This window comes from Camellia sinensis, chromosome 4, assembly GCF_055761805.1.
Source record: "Camellia sinensis isolate YWXY chromosome 4, ASM5576180v1, whole genome shotgun sequence".
In the NCBI taxonomy this organism is placed as follows: domain Eukaryota; kingdom Viridiplantae; phylum Streptophyta; class Magnoliopsida; order Ericales; family Theaceae; genus Camellia; species Camellia sinensis.
This window is the reverse complement of record NC_138964.1, coordinates 163,422,186-163,440,154: the sequence shown is the minus strand read 5'-3', so window position 1 is coordinate 163,440,154 and position 17,969 is coordinate 163,422,186. Positions and strand designations below refer to the sequence as shown.

The window sequence follows — 17,969 nt, the reverse complement described above, 5'->3', positions numbered from 1 at the left end:
CGCCACCACCACCACCTACCACCCATCACCACCATCACCCACCACTCACCCGCCACCTACTTGCCACCACCACCCACTTGCTATCACCTACCATCCGCCACTGTCACCCACCCACCCGCCGCCACCACCACCCGCCACCTACCTGCCACCACCCACCACCACCTGCCATCCGCCACCCATATGCCACTACCACTCACCACCCGCCGCCGCCACCACCACCACTCACTCGCTACCACCCGCCACCGTCACCCACCCGCCACCACCCACCACCCACCCGCCACCACCCGCCTGCCACCACCACCACCCACTCGCTACCACCCACCACCCGCCACCGTCACCCACTTATCCACCATCACCACTCACCACCCACTCGCTACCACCCACCACCCGCCACCGTCACCCACCCACCCACCACCCACCGTCACCACTTTCCACCACCATCTTCCACCGCCATTTGCCACCACTTGTCATTTCTCACTTTTTTTTATTTTTTAAAATTTTTTAAAACATTTTTTCAATTACCAAACGCTTTTGTAGTTTATGTTTTTCTAAAAATAAACAAAAAATAAAAAAAATCAATTTATAAAATTTTTATAAATATAAACTGAAAACGTAAACGTTACCAAACACACCCTTAACAATTTCACTGTACATGCTCTTACATCTACTGCTGCCTCTAGCTAGCGAGTACATCACTTCCGTGTACTCTCGAGGATTAAGTCCTAAAACAGCAGCTCCAATAATGGAAATAATTCAAAGCGATTTACATTCAGAGAGAAAACAAGGAAAACCTTTAGCAACACAAACTTAGATGTGCGTGAATTTTACACTCGTATAAGAAAGTTGGTAAAAATTTTAATAAATTATTTGGTATCCTACCATAACTCGACATATATACAAAACTGTAGAGACAGAGAAAATAGGAATTACATATACATATATATATATAGATCTATATAGACAGAGAAAGTGTAGAGAGAGAGAAGCGGGCAACGCCGGGATCGATTGGTTGTGATTGAGCGATTAATCCATCGGGAGAGAAAGTTTAGGGTATTCGTGTCGCGCGTGTGTATGTATGGGGAGTGGAACATTCGTGGACGGTGTTCGTCGCTGGTTTCAACGTCGATCTTCATCATCGTCATCATCATCATCATCGACGGTCTTTGTTAATAATAGTATTAACGATATTCCTAAGCTCAAAAACAATGATAACCAAGTACTGCCCAACCAATTTGAAGAACACGAGGACTTGGGTTTGAAGCTAATCAAAGTGCCCAACCGACTCCATTTCCCTCCCACCTCCATGGATCCTCACAAAAAAGTCTCTCTCTCTCTCTGTCTCTCTCTCCAGATCCCCTCTGTGTTGGGTTTTCTTTCCCAATTTTACTCTTTTTAATCTAATTGATTTGTTATTTCTTGCTTTGAAAGTAGTTTTGTTGATTAAATTAATGGTTTAATATTCCAGTACAATCTATTGATCTGATGTTATTCTTTTGAACGGCATTTTCTTTATGTCCCTTATGATATGACTGAGAGCCATTTATTTGCTTAATTTCCTTTATATAGTTTACTGGTGTCTACTTGATCTTAAAAATATATTTGTATGTATATGTTTCTTAATTGCATCTACAACATATTTAATTATGATGACATAGGTACTTTTGCTTTCTGCAGCCCGTACATTGGAGAGTTTTGAAGTGCATCTAGCCGATAAATAGTGAATCATGTTATCTCCCTTTGCTAGTGTGCTGTCTAACTAGTATACCAACTTATCATACTCTATGTTTGTCCAAGTAAAGAAAACTCATGTAAAAGATGGGCACCTGCCCTTTTGGATAAAATGGGACATGCGGCACTATGATTACAACGTTGTATCTTGTGTGGGGAAAAATTTGATCACAGTGCTTGAGGTTGATGAGTACGAACTCTGGTGTTGCTAAAGCTGTCGGCAACCACGAGAACAATGAGTACTTGCCGGCTGGAGTGTTCAGCCCGGGGCACTCCGATGCTTAACTCAGTAGCTGTAAGCAGCTCTCACGATATCACTATACTTTTTTTGAGTGTTGGTGAACATGTACCTGAACCTTGGTTGTTGGTTGTTCTTGTTAATTTTTTGAATAAAACTGTATATTCAACTGTGTTTTAGTATAACATATACATCTGATATATATAACAATTCTAGACCTAATCCTAAATAGAAAATAAGAATAAACCTAAACTAATCCTAAATAGGAAACAAGAATAAACCTAAACCAATCCTAAATAGGAAACAAATAAACCTAAACCAATCCTAAATAAAAAAACAATATTCACATAATATATACTATACTAATATTATTCTCACACCTCTGCTCAAACTTAAGGTGTTTGGGCAGAAAATACTGAGAGTTTGCCGAGAAGAAAATGAAACTGAGTAATGGTGTGAATCTTGGTAAAGAAATCAGCAAGTTGCAGAGCCGAAGAGACGAAAGGAAGCGAGATAGAGCCAAACTGTAGATGCTGACAAACAAAGTGACAGTCAATCTCAATGTGCTTGGTCCGCTCATGGAAGATAGTGTTATGTGCAATCTGAATAACACTGCGGTTGTCACAATAGAGGGAGGTCGGAGAAGACTGAGGGACGCCCAAGTCAGAGACAAGACAACGAAGCCAGACAACTTCAGCAATCACATGAGCCATAGCACGATACTCAGCTTCGGCAGTAGAGCGAGCAACAACAGTTTGTTTCTTACTTTTTTCAGAGATCATGGAATCGTCAAGAAACATACAGAAACCAGACGTGGACTTGCGATTAATAACATCACTAGTCCAATCAAAATCAGCATAGGCCACCAAATCCAGAGAGGAAGTAGATGACAATAGTAAATCCTGAAATATAGTACCTCGGAGATAGTGAAGAATTCGAACCACTGCAGCCTAATGTGTGGAATGAGGCGTAGAGACAAACTGGCTAACCACATGAATAACGTAGGCAAGATAGGACGAGTAACTGTTAGATAGACTAAGTAACATACGAGCTTTCGATATAGGGTAGGATCATCCAGAAGAACACCATCAGTAGTGTTGTGCTTTACATTAAGCTCAATGGGGATACCAGAAATCTTAGTGTCAGTGGGACCGGCACGATGAATAACCTCATTGGCATACTTGGCCTGAGAGAGAAAGTAGCCCTTGGGAGAAGAAGTTACCTCAATACCAAGAAAATACCGCAATAGGTCCAGATCCTTCATTTCAAAGGTGCCAAAAAGTTGCTGCTTGACCTTAGATATAACAGAAGAGTCCAGAACCAGTGATGATCATATCATCCATATACAGTAATAACGCAACAAATCTAGTAGAGGTGTGGAGAAGAAATAAAGCAAAGTCCTGGGCACAAGGATGAAACCTAAGCTCAGGAACAGCAGTCTGAAAGCGGTTATACTAAGCACAAAGAGACTGCTTCAGACCATACAGAGCACGCCAAAGGTGACCTGTCTAGAGGAATGGTGAAGGCCAAGGGGAAGACTCATGTAATCCTCATCAGTGAGATGACCATTAAGAAAAGCATTCTTAATATCCATCTGATAAAGAGGCCAAGAACGAACAGCAGCGACAGAGATTAAAGTACGGACAGTAGTCATCTTGGCAACAGGAGCAAAGGTCTCCTCATAATCAATACTATACTCTTGTGAAAAACCTTTGGCAACTAAACGAGCTTTGTAACGCTCAAGAGAACAATCAGAATCAGTGTTTTGAAAAGCGCGCTTAGGCGTGTGCCTAAGCCAAAAGCGAGACAAAGCGCAACTTTGCGCCTCAAGCATGGCTAGGTGAGGCGACATGGGCGAGGCGCAGATGAGGCGACGAAGCGCGCGCTTTATTATGAAGCTCAAGGCATGCGCTTCGTGTGCTTCAAATTTATTTCACTCCAACAGCCCCATTTGTTTACTGTGTGGATACCCACATGGGATGACATCTCATTTACATTATAAAATGATACAAGCGTGGGTCAAAAGAGCAAAAACATTTAAAAAGCCCTAGTGGAGAAGAAGAAGAAGAAGAAGAAGAAGAAGAAGAAGAAGTGACGTTGTGAAGAGTATACGACACGCCAAATACACAGGTTCTCTTCTCCTTTTCTTCTCTTCTCTCTTCTCTGGTTCTCTTTTCTTTTGGTTCGACTGTTCTTCTCTTCTCTCTCTTCTCCTCTTCTTCTCTTCTTCACTTCTCTGGTTCTCTTCTCTGCCTCTGTTATACTCTGTTTTTTTTTTTTTTGCTTCATTCTTCTCTTTTGATTCGATTGTTCTTCTCTTCTCTCTCTTCTCCTCTTCTTCTCTTCTCTAGTTCACTTCTCTGCCTTTGTGCTAGTCTATTTTTTTTGCTTCATTCTTGTCTTCTGGTTTGACTGTTCTTCTCTTCTCTTCTCTGGTTCTTTTCTCTGCCTTTATTCTACTTTTTTTTTTGCTTTACTTTTTTGGTCTTCTTCTCTTCTCGTCTTCTTCTCCTATTCTCTGCTCTGCTCTTATCTGTTCTTCTTCTCGTGCTCTCTTTTTTTTTCCTCCTATGTTCTACTCTGTTTTTTTTCCCTGTCAAAAAAATAATAATAATAATAATAATAAAATGAACACTAAATCAGTGCTTATAGTCACAATAGGTACATACATAATAAATGACAACACCCGAGGGTGGAAAAAAAATCTGGCATGGAAGTATGCAACGATGGTAAATCCTGAAAATCTAAGCAAGTTCAAGTGTAATTTTTGTGGGAAAGAGATGAATGGGGGTGTTTACCGAGTTAAGCAACATCTTGTTGGAGGGTATAGGAATGTAATTAAATGTCCTAAATGCCTAACTGAGGTTAGTAATGAGGTGGCTGATTATGTGGCAAAAAAAAAGCCACTGAATGATCAATTGAACTTGATGCCTAACTTCGATGAAATGGTCAACGAAAAAGATTTTGAGGATGAGGATGATGTTGTAGAAATCTCTCCACATGGTAAACACCCTGTTCCTATTCAAGCTTTTACTTGAAAAACTACCTCTGCTTCTATTCAATTGAAACCTAAAAAGCCTAGAAAGATAGGGTTCATGGATTGTTTCTTCACACCTGAGGTAGAGTTAGTGGTGCAAAAAAAAAAAAAAAAAGCAAGGGAGAGCAAAGTAAAATTAATGAAAATGATCCTTATAGGAAAGAGTTAATAGAGAGGTCCAATGTCAGAATTGCAAGATGGATATATGATACTGGAATTCCGTTTAATGTAGTCAATAATGAAAGTTTTGCACCAATGATTGAAGCCATAGGACAATTTGGTCCAGGTTTGAAACCACCAAGTTACCACATGATACGGATTCCTTATCTCAAGAAAGAAGTGAATCATGTCCATAAGTTGATGAAGGAGCACAAAGAGGATTGGGCAAAGTATGGATGTTCTATAATGTGTGATGGGTGGACGGATAGGAAGCATAGAACTTTGATTAATTTCTTGGTGAATTGTCCTAAAAGAACCATGTTTCTTGAGTCTATTGATGCATCTAGTTACTCAAAGGATGCAAACAAGATTTTTAACTTGCTTGACAAGTTTGTTGACAAAATTGGAGAAGCTAATGTGGTCCAAATTGTCACCGACAGTGCTGCAGCAAATGTATTGGTAGGTAAAATCCTCTAGCTCTATTGCAAATAGTGTGCTTTTGTTTTGGTTCTAATTGTTTAAACTGGTATGTTATAAACTTGCAACTTGTAATCTTATAGGGAAGTTTTTGGAGGCAAAGAGACCCCACTTGTATTGGACACCTTGTGTAGCCCATTGCTTGGATTTAATGTTGGAAGACATTTTCAAATTACCCAATTTTAAGAAGACATTTGAAAGGGCAATTGGGGTACACGGTTATATTTATAATCGTCCATCTTTGTTGAATATGATGAGGAGTTTCACTCAATTGAAGGAGTTAGTGAAGCCTGCTAAAACCCAATTTGCAACAGCTTTCTTAACTTTGCAAAAACTTTATCAACAAAGGAACAACTTGAGGAAGATGTTTACTTCGGAGGAGTGGACCAAAAGCAAATAGGCGAAGGAGCCGCAGGGTAAGAAGACAGCTCAAATAATGCTAATGCCTTCATTTTGGAATCATGTTCACCTTGCCCTTCAGTTTTCATGTCCTCTTGTTCATGTACTAAGAATGGTTGATAGTGAAGAAAAGCCTCCAATGGGATATATTTACGAGGCTATGGATAGGGCTAAAGAAGCTATTGCAAATACATTCGATGGAAAGAAAGAGAATGAAATCATTGATCAAAGGTGGGACATTCAATTACATCGCTCTTTGCATGCTGCTGGGTTTTATTTAAATCCTAGTTTGTTTTACAAAGATCCAAATGCTGCAAAGGACAAAGAAATCATGACAAGCCTATATCAATGTATATCAAGGTTGATCCCAACACTAGAGGTCTAAGATAAAGTTTGTGTAGAATTAGCTAAGTATGAGAAGGCTGAAGGACTTTTTCAGATTCCTATGGCAATTAGACAAAGAAGTACAAGGGTACCGAGTAATCATTTACAATGTTCTATTCTAGTAGTCAATACCTTTTACTTCGAAATGTTTGCTAAGTGCTAACTAATTATCATGATCAGCTGATTGGTGGAGTTCTTTTGGTCATGAAACTCCTGATTTGCAAAAATTTGCCATCAAAGTACTTAGTCTTACTTGTAGTTCATTTGGCTATGAGAGAAATTGGAGTGTGTTTGAACATGTGAGTACCCGTTGTCAAATCTAGTAGTGAATTCCAAAAACAAATTCAGTTATATACAAATTTAAATGCTTTTTTATTTATTGTTGTAACTTCACAGCAAAAAAAGAAATAGGTTGGCTCAAAAACGTCTCAATGATTTGGTATTTGTGAAGTATAATAGAGCATTGAAGCGTCAATACATGAAATGTGCCAATATTGATCCCATCTCTTTGAAAGATATTGATGAGAGCAAGGAATGGTTGATTGGGAGGATGGAGAATTAGCTTGTGTTTGATGATGATTCTTTGGGGTGGGATGATGTTGCTGTAGCTGCTGGAGTTGAGGAGAGTAACCAAAGAACTAGATCAAGCACAATTAGGACAACACACCAACTTGTAGATGAAGAAGATGAATGGGAAGATGAAGATGAGGCTGAAGAGGAGGATGTGGATGGATACAAATCCAATGATGATGATGGAGGAGATGAAGTTCTTCACGCTGATGATGATGTCTATTAAGTTTTAAGTACAATTATGCAACTATGGGACTTATGTATTTTAATTTCTTTTTTGAACCACAAGTTAGAAGCTTAGTTGCATTGAAGTTAATGTGGATGATAATTTTAGTACATAAGGTTTTTGATGGATGTGAATGTCAAACTTTATACCATTTGTTGGATATTATACTTTTTAATATACTATATATATTTGTTATGTTAAAAATTTTGCCTATTTTATAATTTTGCTTTTCTTTTATTATGTGCGCCTCGCCTCGCGCCTCGCGCTTAGGCTACAGGAGACCTTATCGCCTCGGTGCGCTTGGAGCCTTTTAAAATACTGATCAGAATGAGTCTTGACTTTGTAGACCCATTTGCAACCAACCAGATTCTTACCAGTAGGCAAAGGAACCAACTCTCAAGTACTAGTTTTCTGTAAAGCAAACAACTCATCCTCCATAGCTTGAACCCAATGAGGATCCTGACAGGCCTCCTTGTAAGACTAAGGTTCTGAAAAAGAGTGAATAGCAGACAAAAAAGTACGATAGGAAGTAGAAAAACATGTATCAGACCAACCCAACCTGTTTGGAGGATGATGCGCTCGAGTAGGATATTGGTGTGCAGCAAGATCAGAGTTGTCAGCAGGAGGATGATCAACAGCAGGGGTAGAGACAACCGATGGAGGAGGAGCCTTGCGACGAGAATAAACTAACAACGAAGGAGGAGAAGCAACTGGAGGAGAAGTGGGAGGAGAAGATGGAACAAGCTCATGAGGAACTGTGGAAATGTATTCATCAGACGGGACTTCAGAAGGAAACATATCAATATGAACCAAATCCTCTTTGGAAACTGGGGCGGTGAGAGGAGGAAGCTGAAAGTAAGATAGGCATTCGAGAAAAGAAACATGACGGGAGACATAAAGACGACGGGAAATAAGGTCGTAACATCGATAGCCTTTCTGAGTAGGACTATAACCCAAAAAGACACAGAGGACAGACCGGGTACTAAATTTGGTCTTATCTTTGCGGAAAAGAAGGACAAAACAGCCAGACCCAAAAACACGAAGGAGGGAGTAGTTAGGAATTTGAGAAAACAAAGCCTCATAAGGAGACCGGCCAGAAAGAAGGGGAGTAGGCATGCGGTTAAGAAGAAAAGCAGCAGTAAGAATTGCCTTCCCCCAGAGTGGAGTCGGATTTGAGACAGACAGAAGAAGAGACCTAGCTGTCTCAAGGAGATAACGGTATTTACGCTCGGCTCGACCATTTTGGGCAAGTGTATCTGTACAGATAGTTTGGTGAATGGTACCCAAATTGGCCAAATACTCACAGAACTCATTTTTAAAATATTCTCCACCCAAGTCAGACCGTAACACTTTAATTGTAGACCCAAATTGAGTAGTAATCATAGACTGAAAGGTACGATATATCTGATAAAAATTGAACTTATGAGTCATCAGATAAACTCAAGTGTAACGGGTGCAGTCATCAATAAATGACACATAGTATGTAGAACTCCCTTTGGTGAGAACAGGAGAAGGGTCCCAAACATCAGTATGAACTAAAGAAAATGGTATATCAGATATAGAAGTACATTTACGAAAAGGTAAGGTTGTTATTTTGGCAAGTTTACATCCCCGACATTCAGTAAGTTCACTAGGAGAAACTTTACCTAATATACTCGACTGTGTTAAAGACCGTAAGCGGTCAACAGACAAATGTCCTAATCTAGAATGCCACAAGTAGAAAGGAGTGGACAGAGAATCTAACTAAAAAGGGGAAAAAGCAGTTGGAAAAGTTGTCATAGCCAGATGCAAGCTCTCCACCACATAGAGGTCTCCAACTCTACTACTTGGACATCCGATCCTCCACAGAACAAATAGAAGAAGAAAAGATAACATCAAAACTGGAGGCATCAAGTTGATTGATAGATAATAAACTAATAGATAACTGAGGAACATAAAGGACAGATGGAATAGAGACAACAGACAGAGCAGACGGTAAGACAGACCCAACAGATATAACAAACATACCAGACCCATTAGCATTATTAACAGTAATATGAAAAGGAGGGAGAGTACAGTTTTGAAGTAAAAAGAGATGGGGAGTCATATAATGAGAGGCACCAGCGTCAAAAATCCAGACAGACGAAGAGATACTTGAAGAAGACCCAAGCAAACCTGAATGAAGAAAGGAAATAATAGAGGCAGACAGGGATCGTTGGGAGGTAGACAGTGCATGCTGAAACTGACTAATCTGAGCACTCAAGAAAGCCAAGTTAGGATCAGGAGCTGGAGCAGATGCAATCGAACCGACAATAGTCTGAAAATTACTCGGAGAAGAAGGGCAAAACTGGGTCTGAGACTGTTGAGAATACGAGCCAAACAGACGTCCTTTCTTAGGACAGTAATACTTCCAATGGCCCCTCTGATGGCAGAAGGCACACTTATCCGGAGCTAGAGACATCATAATAACCAGAAAGCTAAGAAGTTCAAGTGTAATAAACCCTAAATAGCCAAACCAGGGGTTAAAGGATAATAAATAGAAATCTGATAGGGAAAAGTCTAATAAACCAATACTAGATGGGTCAAACATGTCCAAACAGAACTAGAAAAGGAGTTGCGTAATTCCCTAAAACAAATATAGCGAACCAGAGAAGAGATGGGTCAACCAAGAGAGATAATACCTCAGATGGGTCACGCAATCTGACTTAGAACCGGCGAGAGAGAGAAAGCAAATCGTCGCAAAAGGGAGCTTAATCGTGAAGCAAAACTGAGGAAGAGTGAACCAACCAGAAAACCAGAAGTTGGAGTAAAGTCTAGCGAAGCAGAGACCCAGAGATCAATGACGAAGAGCTTCGATCGACACAGCCAGAGAGAGAGAACTAGAAGTCAAGCAAGAAGAACAAGGTTAGACAGAGGTGCGAGAGAGAGAGGGAGAGGGAGAGACCTTCGCGAACCAAAACGAGAGAGAGAAAGATCCCTCGCAAAACCAGATGGGTCAACGTGTTGTCGGATTGCAATTTTGGTGACAAATATGACTTCGATGAACACCCAATGGCAGCGAAACAAACACTAAAGATCTAGACAAATTGCGATGATGAACTGCGATGACTAGACGAACCAGACGAAACGACTAGACGAAGTACCCAACTCAGATAGGTCGACTTCGTGAGACCAGAGATCAGAATCAGAGATGGCTGCTAGGGTTTTGAGTGCTTCTGGTTTCGAACCAAGCTCTGATACCATGTTAATTTTCTGAATAAAACTGTATATTCAATTGTGTTTTAATGCAATATGTACATCTGATATATATAGCAATTCTAGACCTAATCCTAAATAGGAAACAAGAATAAATCTGAACTAATCCTAAATAGAAAACAAGAATAAACCTAAACCAATCTTAAATAGGAAACAAATAAACCTAAATCAATCCTAAATGGGAAACAATATTTACATAATATATACTATACTAATATTATTCTCACAGTTCTTATACCAGCTTGTGTTACATTGAGAGATATGTATACTTGTACACATTGATCCTTTATAAGCGAGATTGTACCCCATTTGTCCCGCGATCAAGGAACTAGAAAGCATGACCCAAACGGTTGTAGACTATTTCTTGACCAGTTCCGCTCCATGCCCGGGTCTTGACTGTCTGAGCTATCCATCCACTGGATAGTTGACTGCATGTTCTACTTGGCCATTTAAACTCTTGGTTATGCTGAGCAGTGTGATCGAGAAAAAATGCCTCCCGCATATCCTATGTTGAAATATTGACATCATGTGAAACAAATGAGATACTGCTAGTTGTCCTATTTTCCTTGCACTGGTCTCCCAAGTGTAGTAGTACTTTCTCTTTGGCAGTTATGAATCATGCTCAAGAGAACATCAACATTATGGAATTTTCAGCTATTGAGAACCTGGTCTCGGGGATTTGGCTCCCCTTCCCAACCAAGCATCAAAGAATAGTGTTTTTATCCATTATATGTGCTACAGAGACCAAAACCTCTTGGTAATATGTTTAGGATTGAATAATTAAACACGAAAATAAAACTAAGTCATGTAATTTTCTTTTCTCTTTTTATTTATTTTAATATTCTATATTTTATTGTACTTCATCATTTTCAGTTCAACCTTCATGTGTAATTAACAGTTATTTCTCCCCCCTCTAATTTTTCATTTTTACTCAGAGTACTCTGGACACAGAATTCTTCACAGAGTATGGGGAAGCAAGCAGATATCAAATTCAGGAAGTTGTTGGCAAAGGAAGTTATGGTGTTGTTGGTTCTGCTATTGATACTCACACTGGGGAGAGGGTGGCAATCAAGAAGATCAATGATGTCTTTGAGCATGTCTCTGATGCCACAAGGATCCTCAGAGAAATCAAGCTCCTTCGACTGCTCCGTCATCCGGATATTGTAGAAATAAAGCATATCATGCTTCCTCCTTCTCGAAGAGAATTTAAAGATATATATGTTGTATTTGAGTTAATGGAATCTGACCTTCACCAAGTGATTAAGGCAAATGATGATCTTACTCCTGAACATTATCAGTTTTTCTTGTATCAGCTTCTTCGTGGCCTAAAATATATACACACAGGTTTGTACCTTTCACTGATATTTTAGTCATTGTGGTCTTCCCTTTTTGCTAACATCTCAGTGATGTCATAGTCATGATATCATTGTAGTCTATGTTCTCTTTGATCATTGCCATACACTTTGATCTCTTTCAGCGAATGTGTTTCATCGAGATTTAAAACCAAAAAATATACTTGCTAATGCGGATTGCAAGTTGAAGATTTGTGATTTTGGGCTTGCTCGTGTCTCCTTCAACGATGCTCCATCAGCTATTTTCTGGACTGTACGTTTTAAAACATATGACATTCTTTACTTCTTTGTCTTTTAATTCTTGATTATGTAGACTTCTTATCTGAGATTATGTAATTAACTTTTATTTTTATCTTTTCAAATATGTCAAAGGACTATGTTGCTACCCGATGGTATCGTGCTCCTGAACTCTGCGGCTCTTTTTTCTCCAAAGTAAGCTGGCTTAATTATTGTACCATAACAATCTATTCTATTCTCGTATCCTTCAATTTCCAATTGTTGTAATGGCCCAAAATTTTATAGAATTGGTATTAATGTTTCTGAGCACTGGTCTGTGCATCATAATCCTTTTGATGTGTGATAAAGTAATTCTTTTGCTCAATTCAATTATCTCTGTGATTGATTGAAGAGTGGGCACTACAATACAATATTTCTTTAATTTACAAGATTTTTATTTATCGATTTTTGTTAAATTATAAATTCATGACCCAAGATATTTTTCTTGTTGCAGTATACACCCGCAATTGATATATGGAGCATTGGATGCATATTTGCAGAAATGCTTACAGGAAAACCATTGTTTCCTGGGAAAAATGTGGTGCACCAGTTAGATCTCATGACTGATTTGCTTGGCACTCCTTCTCCAGAATCCACTGCTAGGGTTAGTTGTCATGTTGCTGTATTGTTGTTTTCTATAATTAAATTAAAGTTAATTATTGCCTTTTAAACTAGTTTGTTTGATTTCTTATTTTGTGTTGCAAAAACCAATTAAATTAAAGTTAATTATTGCCTTTTAAACTAGTTTGTTTGATTTCTTATTCTTTGTGTTGCAAAAACCACAGCTCCATATTATCTCTTAAATGCTTTCAGGAACTTGAAATATTTTTGCTGTTGTGATTTTTACCACATTGCATTGATATGATGAGGAGCTTTAGTTTATTTTACTTTTTCTGTTGTTTCCTTCACAATGGCAGATAAGAAATCAAAAAGCAAGAAGATACCTAAGTAGCATGCGTAGAAAACCGCCAGTTCCATTTACACATAAGTTCCCCAGTGTAGATCCATTAGCTCTTTGCCTTTTGGAACGGTTGCTAGCATTTGATCCTAAAGATCGACCATCTGCCGAAGAGGTGGTGTTTCACAACTCAAATATTTTACCACTTGTACTGTTCCGAATTAATATTATCCATGTCAGAAAAATCTTCATATTCTGCTCCAAATATATTGTTATATTCTGTGCTTGCTTCTGCAGGCATTAGCTGATCCTTACTTTCATGGTTTGGCAAATGTGGACCGTGAACCAGCCACTCAGCCCATATCAAAACTTGAGTTTGAGTTTGAAAGGAGAAAATTGGCAAAAGATGATGTTAGAGAGTTGATTTATCGAGAGGTATGGTCTTTTAACACGATGCTTGTTGCTTTGGTATAAACGTGTGGCTTTTGTTCGATCGCTAAACTTATATTTGGATCTTGTCTTGTGTGAACAGATTTTAGAATATCATCCTCAGATGCACCAGGAGTATCTTCGTGGTGGAGATCAGACTAGCTTCATGTACCCAAGGTTCGCACTTATTTTTGTTATTCAAACAAATTTTTTTGGGTACCATATGTTAGTTTGCTTCTGATATTTACTGGTGTTTAGAAAACAGAAAGTACTCAAACGATTGATTTTTTTTTTTGGTCGGGATATTCAAACGATTAATTATTATATTTTGTCAGTAATTGAGTAAAACAATTCTCCTTCAGGATACTTACACCCCGTTTGGTATCACTTGTTGTAAGTTAGCTTTTATGATTTTAGCTTTTTAGATTATTAGTTTAAAAGAATTGTATATTTGTTTGGTGCAGCTTTTGTTTATATGTAGAAAAAGTTCAATCTGTTTGGTTAAATAAGCTCTCACATATCTTTTTTGTCGTGCATATTTCTAGAATGCCCTCAAAATCTTGTTACACTAGTGATTAAGACAAAAAGAAGTGGGCTCTTTCGTCCATATGTATTTAAGAGTTTCAATAAGCTAGAAAAGGCTACAAATCGTAGCTTAAGAAATCTCTCTTTTTTTGATCAAATAAGCTGATAAAGTTAAATAAGTTATATTTTAAAATTGCAAAGAAACACCTTTAGTCAATTTTTTTCTATAGCAAATAAGCTAAATAAAGTGCTACCAAACGGGGCCTTAGTCATAGACCTTTGTGCTATTTTTGTATTTGTATTATTTGATTACTGTGTTTATCTTCTGCACTTTTACTGTCTCCCTGGGTTTCTAAGAGGAATAAGATCACAGTGACTCATGTCAGTACTTCTCTCATGCAAAAGCTCCAATCTTTCTGAGCTTAGCAGCCCACAGAAATCAGTTTAATTTCATCAATAACCAATCAGGGATTACTAGGTCCAAAATAATGTGCGAACCCACGCAACACAACAAAGAAATTAGTTAACTACTTATGCCGAAGGTCTGTTCTTTTATTTTCTTTTAGTTAAGTCGTTTCTGTTAGTGTTGATACCCCATTATCAATGTATACTCTGATGTATCTTATGCTTATTGTCCTGTTCTTTTCTCAACCTGCATCTATTTACTGCCATATCAATGTTGGTGTTCTGTTTGTTTAACTCTGGACCACAATTTCTTGCACTGGACTAGAGCTTCCATTGCATGAGAAATTCATGTCCCTCTGTTCTTCCATACCAAATTTTAGTCATGGCATTGGTGCTTCAAATGTTGTTACAATTTCACATTTTGGTTGCTTCCACTGCTTTCACTGATATATATAAATTCAGTTTGCCTATTTTTATTGAACTTCGTTTATCTAAAAGGGCAAACTTCACTTTATCCCTTGTGGTTTGGGCCGGGTGTGGTTTACCCCCCTGACGGTTGGAAATAACCACATAACCCCTTTGTGGTTTCTGGACCAAAATGCATGCTAACTTCTATTAATAGAATATGTAAATAAGCCTTTGTCTTCTTCCTCTTCTGGATTTTGAATTGAACCTGCAAATATATATATACACACTGCATCCCAATCACCCTTACAGCCCACACCCCCTCTGATCATCTTCTACTTGAGACAATCCGTCCGCATGTCACTCCTCACGGCGTGATTGTTCTCTTGTTGTTTCTTTGCGTTGCCATCTCCGGCGTTGGCGAAACTTTGCCGGTTTTGAAGTTTGGCCCATCAGCACTAGAGCTTGCCCCCCTTCTCTGGCGTCTTCGTATCCACGATTCTTCGATGTTTATGCACCTGTGGCAGGCCTGACTTGCTGCCGCTGCCGTGTGCCTCCGCCATGCTTGCTTTCGTTCTTGCTGTTCATCCGCCTTTGTTACTGACGTTTATGCACCTGTGGCAGGCCTGACTTGCCGCCGCTGCCGTGTGCCTCCGCCATTCTTGCTTTCGTTCTTGCTGTTCATCCGCCTTTGTTACTGTCGGTTTGCTTTGCCGGAAAAGGTCTGATCTGATGAGGGTTGCTGCCTCTTCTTCCTTCCTATAGCACCCCCTACCACCTCCTTCCCGAGCAGTAGAAAACCCAATCTGTTCAATCCCATTGATAACAATCAAACTATGGAAACTAGGAAACAAAATTATGTTCAGATATGTTTATACATGGACAACCCAGAAACAATCTCATTGATGGTCCTATCTATTACGTATATGTTTATATATTTTTTTAATCCCCACCATTTGTTCGAGTGTGATATATAACATGTATATATGTATGGATACTGTAAATATATATGTATAATTAGAAATGAAATTAAACAAGTAACAATGTTAAATACATTAGATTATAAATTAGGGATATTTGAATTAATATGTAATTTAATTAGTTAAAATGAGATTATGTTAAAAAATTATGTGAAAATAAAAATACAGATTATATATATATATGCATTTACAGGTTTAGCCCAAGAATATATATATACTGATTGTATATATACGTTACTCTTGATGGAAAGTTTGTGTGGATCAGTGGTTTGGGATGGGGAGGTGGGTTTGGCAAGGTAAGAGGAAGAGGAAAGGGACGTTGGTATGGGGAAGGCAAGGGGGGGTGAATAGAGAGAGAAACGGTAGAGAAAAAATGAAGAAGAATGGTATTTTTTGTAAATTTGAAGATGAATGAGGGGTAATTTAGTCTTAAAAATTCACTTACTCTCCTTCTAGACGCGTGAGCCTCACATTCCGTTAATTTAGATAGAAAAGTTGATGGTGCGCTTTGGTCCAGAAATCACAGGAGGGTAAAGGGAAGTTTTCCCTATCTAAAATTTGCTGAGTTCTTACCCATCTTAATTGGTATGTCCTTCCAGTGGCGTTGATCGATTCAAGAGACAGTTTGCCCATCTCGAGGAGCATTATGGTAAAGGTGAAAGGAGTTCTCCTCTCCAAAGGCAGCATGCTTCATTGCCTAGGTAATGTGTCGAACATAAATGTGCAATTTTCTTACAAGTATTGTTAGTTGGCTGTTTGGTAGTTTACAAAATTGGTTCCACTGGTCCAAATATTTGTTGCCATTTGACTATAATCCAGCTCTCTCTCTCTCTGTCATATAAGTTTGTTTTTTTCAATGATTTTCCAGACAACCCATAAGATTTGTGTTTGCTGAACCCGATTTATGCAATTCTGATTACTATTAAGCTAGCCTGCATATTTGGCTTGAGGTGTAAGATTCTGCTTTCCTGTCTTCAGAGAACGTGTTTGTGTTCCCAAGGATGAAGCTACTTCCCAAAATAATGATTTTGAAGTGCGAACTACGGCATCTGTTGCTACCACTCTTAAGAGTCCTCCATCAGAAAATGCAAATACAGATGCTCAAAATGGACCAAGCAAGCCAAACTACAGCGCTCGTAGCCTATTAAAGAGTGCTAGTATCAGTGCTTCCAAGTGTATAGGTGCCAAAGGGAGAAAAGATTCAGAGGTATGCAGTTGCATCAAATGTTTGCTGTTGTTTGTTCATTTTGCAATCATCATTCATTGAAATTGATGTTTTGATGTTCACTGATAAAATACACTTCCTCACAAGGAAAATCAGAATGTTTGTAGAAATTGACCCCGTTACCATCTTTTTGTTTATAAAATTTTTATTTACTTATTAAAAGAAAATAAATGAAAATTGTAACGACACTAACAGAGTAATAGAAGAGAAAATTGGTGAATTCAGGATTAGCAGAGTAATAAAAGAGAAAATTCAGGATTAAGTTGTCTTTTTTGTAATTGCATGTAGCTGTGCAAGTGCAATTATCTTTTGTTTTTAGCAACTTTTGATATTTTGATCTACAATTTATTTTATTTTACCATTTTTTTTCCTTCAAATTATGTATCTATTTATTTTTCATTACAGGGAGAACAAATTGCTGAGCAAAACGAGGAGGTTGATGCCTCGTCGCAAAAAGTAGCAGCTCTCTGTGCCTGATTTCAAACTTCACTTTTATAACTTGAATAGGATCAGTTGGATCAATGTTGTGCACGACTCCAAGTTTTCCTGTTATGTTCATTCATCGAAGATTCATGATGACCCACCATCAAATTTCTTTTCTTTGTTTCAGGTAGAAGCCAACAGTAGGACCCTTATTGTTGTTACCATTTGTTTGTGTTATATTTATAACAATACTAGGAAGAAGAAATGCTCTCCAATTAGCCCTCTATTTATGGTTTGGAGATGCAAAATTATTGTATTTTTATTCAAAATGATGGTGATGACCAAATTGATATGGTGAGAAAGAATGGCCAAATCTATACCTTTTACCCACATATACAAGATTTTAAAGGTCTGGTAAAACCCATTTCATGTTTTGATTGATGTATGATGCTGATCTGGTTATCTTTGTGATGACATACACCCCTTTGCTTCCAAAAGAATTACTTTCATTTACTTTGCACTTCAGAATGCGTAACGGCGGTAATGAAATCATCTCTCTGATTTCTTGTTTGGTAACATTTTCATTTCTTCTTTTCATT

General features: G+C 38.4%; 2 protein-coding genes across 3 annotated transcripts; both read left to right on the top strand.

Annotated features, from left to right (window-relative positions):
• Window positions 1-625: 625 nt before the first annotated feature.
• Window positions 626-17,762, top strand: LOC114285074 (mitogen-activated protein kinase 9). 2 transcript variants are annotated; one of them, XM_028228068.2, is made up of 11 exons: window positions 626-1,321; window positions 11,388-11,796; window positions 11,930-12,057; window positions 12,177-12,236; window positions 12,535-12,684; window positions 12,998-13,153; window positions 13,276-13,413; window positions 13,511-13,584; window positions 16,322-16,423; window positions 16,701-16,929; window positions 17,353-17,762. In XM_028228068.2, the coding sequence occupies exons 1-11, from the start codon at window positions 1,076-1,078 to the stop codon at window positions 17,422-17,424; spliced, it is 1,764 nt and encodes a 587-aa protein (XP_028083869.2). In that variant the 5' UTR covers window positions 626-1,075; the 3' UTR covers window positions 17,425-17,762. The 2 variants fall into 2 exon arrangements, with proteins under 2 accessions (XP_028083869.2, XP_028083870.2); XM_028228069.2 differs by lacking the exon at window positions 626-1,321 and adding an exon at window positions 1,675-2,023.
• Window positions 5,116-6,173, top strand: LOC145789647 (uncharacterized). Its single transcript, XM_082866780.1, has 2 exons — window positions 5,116-5,625; window positions 5,723-6,173. Exons 1-2 carry the CDS (start codon window positions 5,259-5,261, stop codon window positions 6,037-6,039), a joined length of 684 nt encoding a protein of 227 aa, XP_082722906.1. The 5' UTR covers window positions 5,116-5,258; the 3' UTR covers window positions 6,040-6,173.
• Window positions 17,763-17,969: the final 207 nt, after the last annotated feature.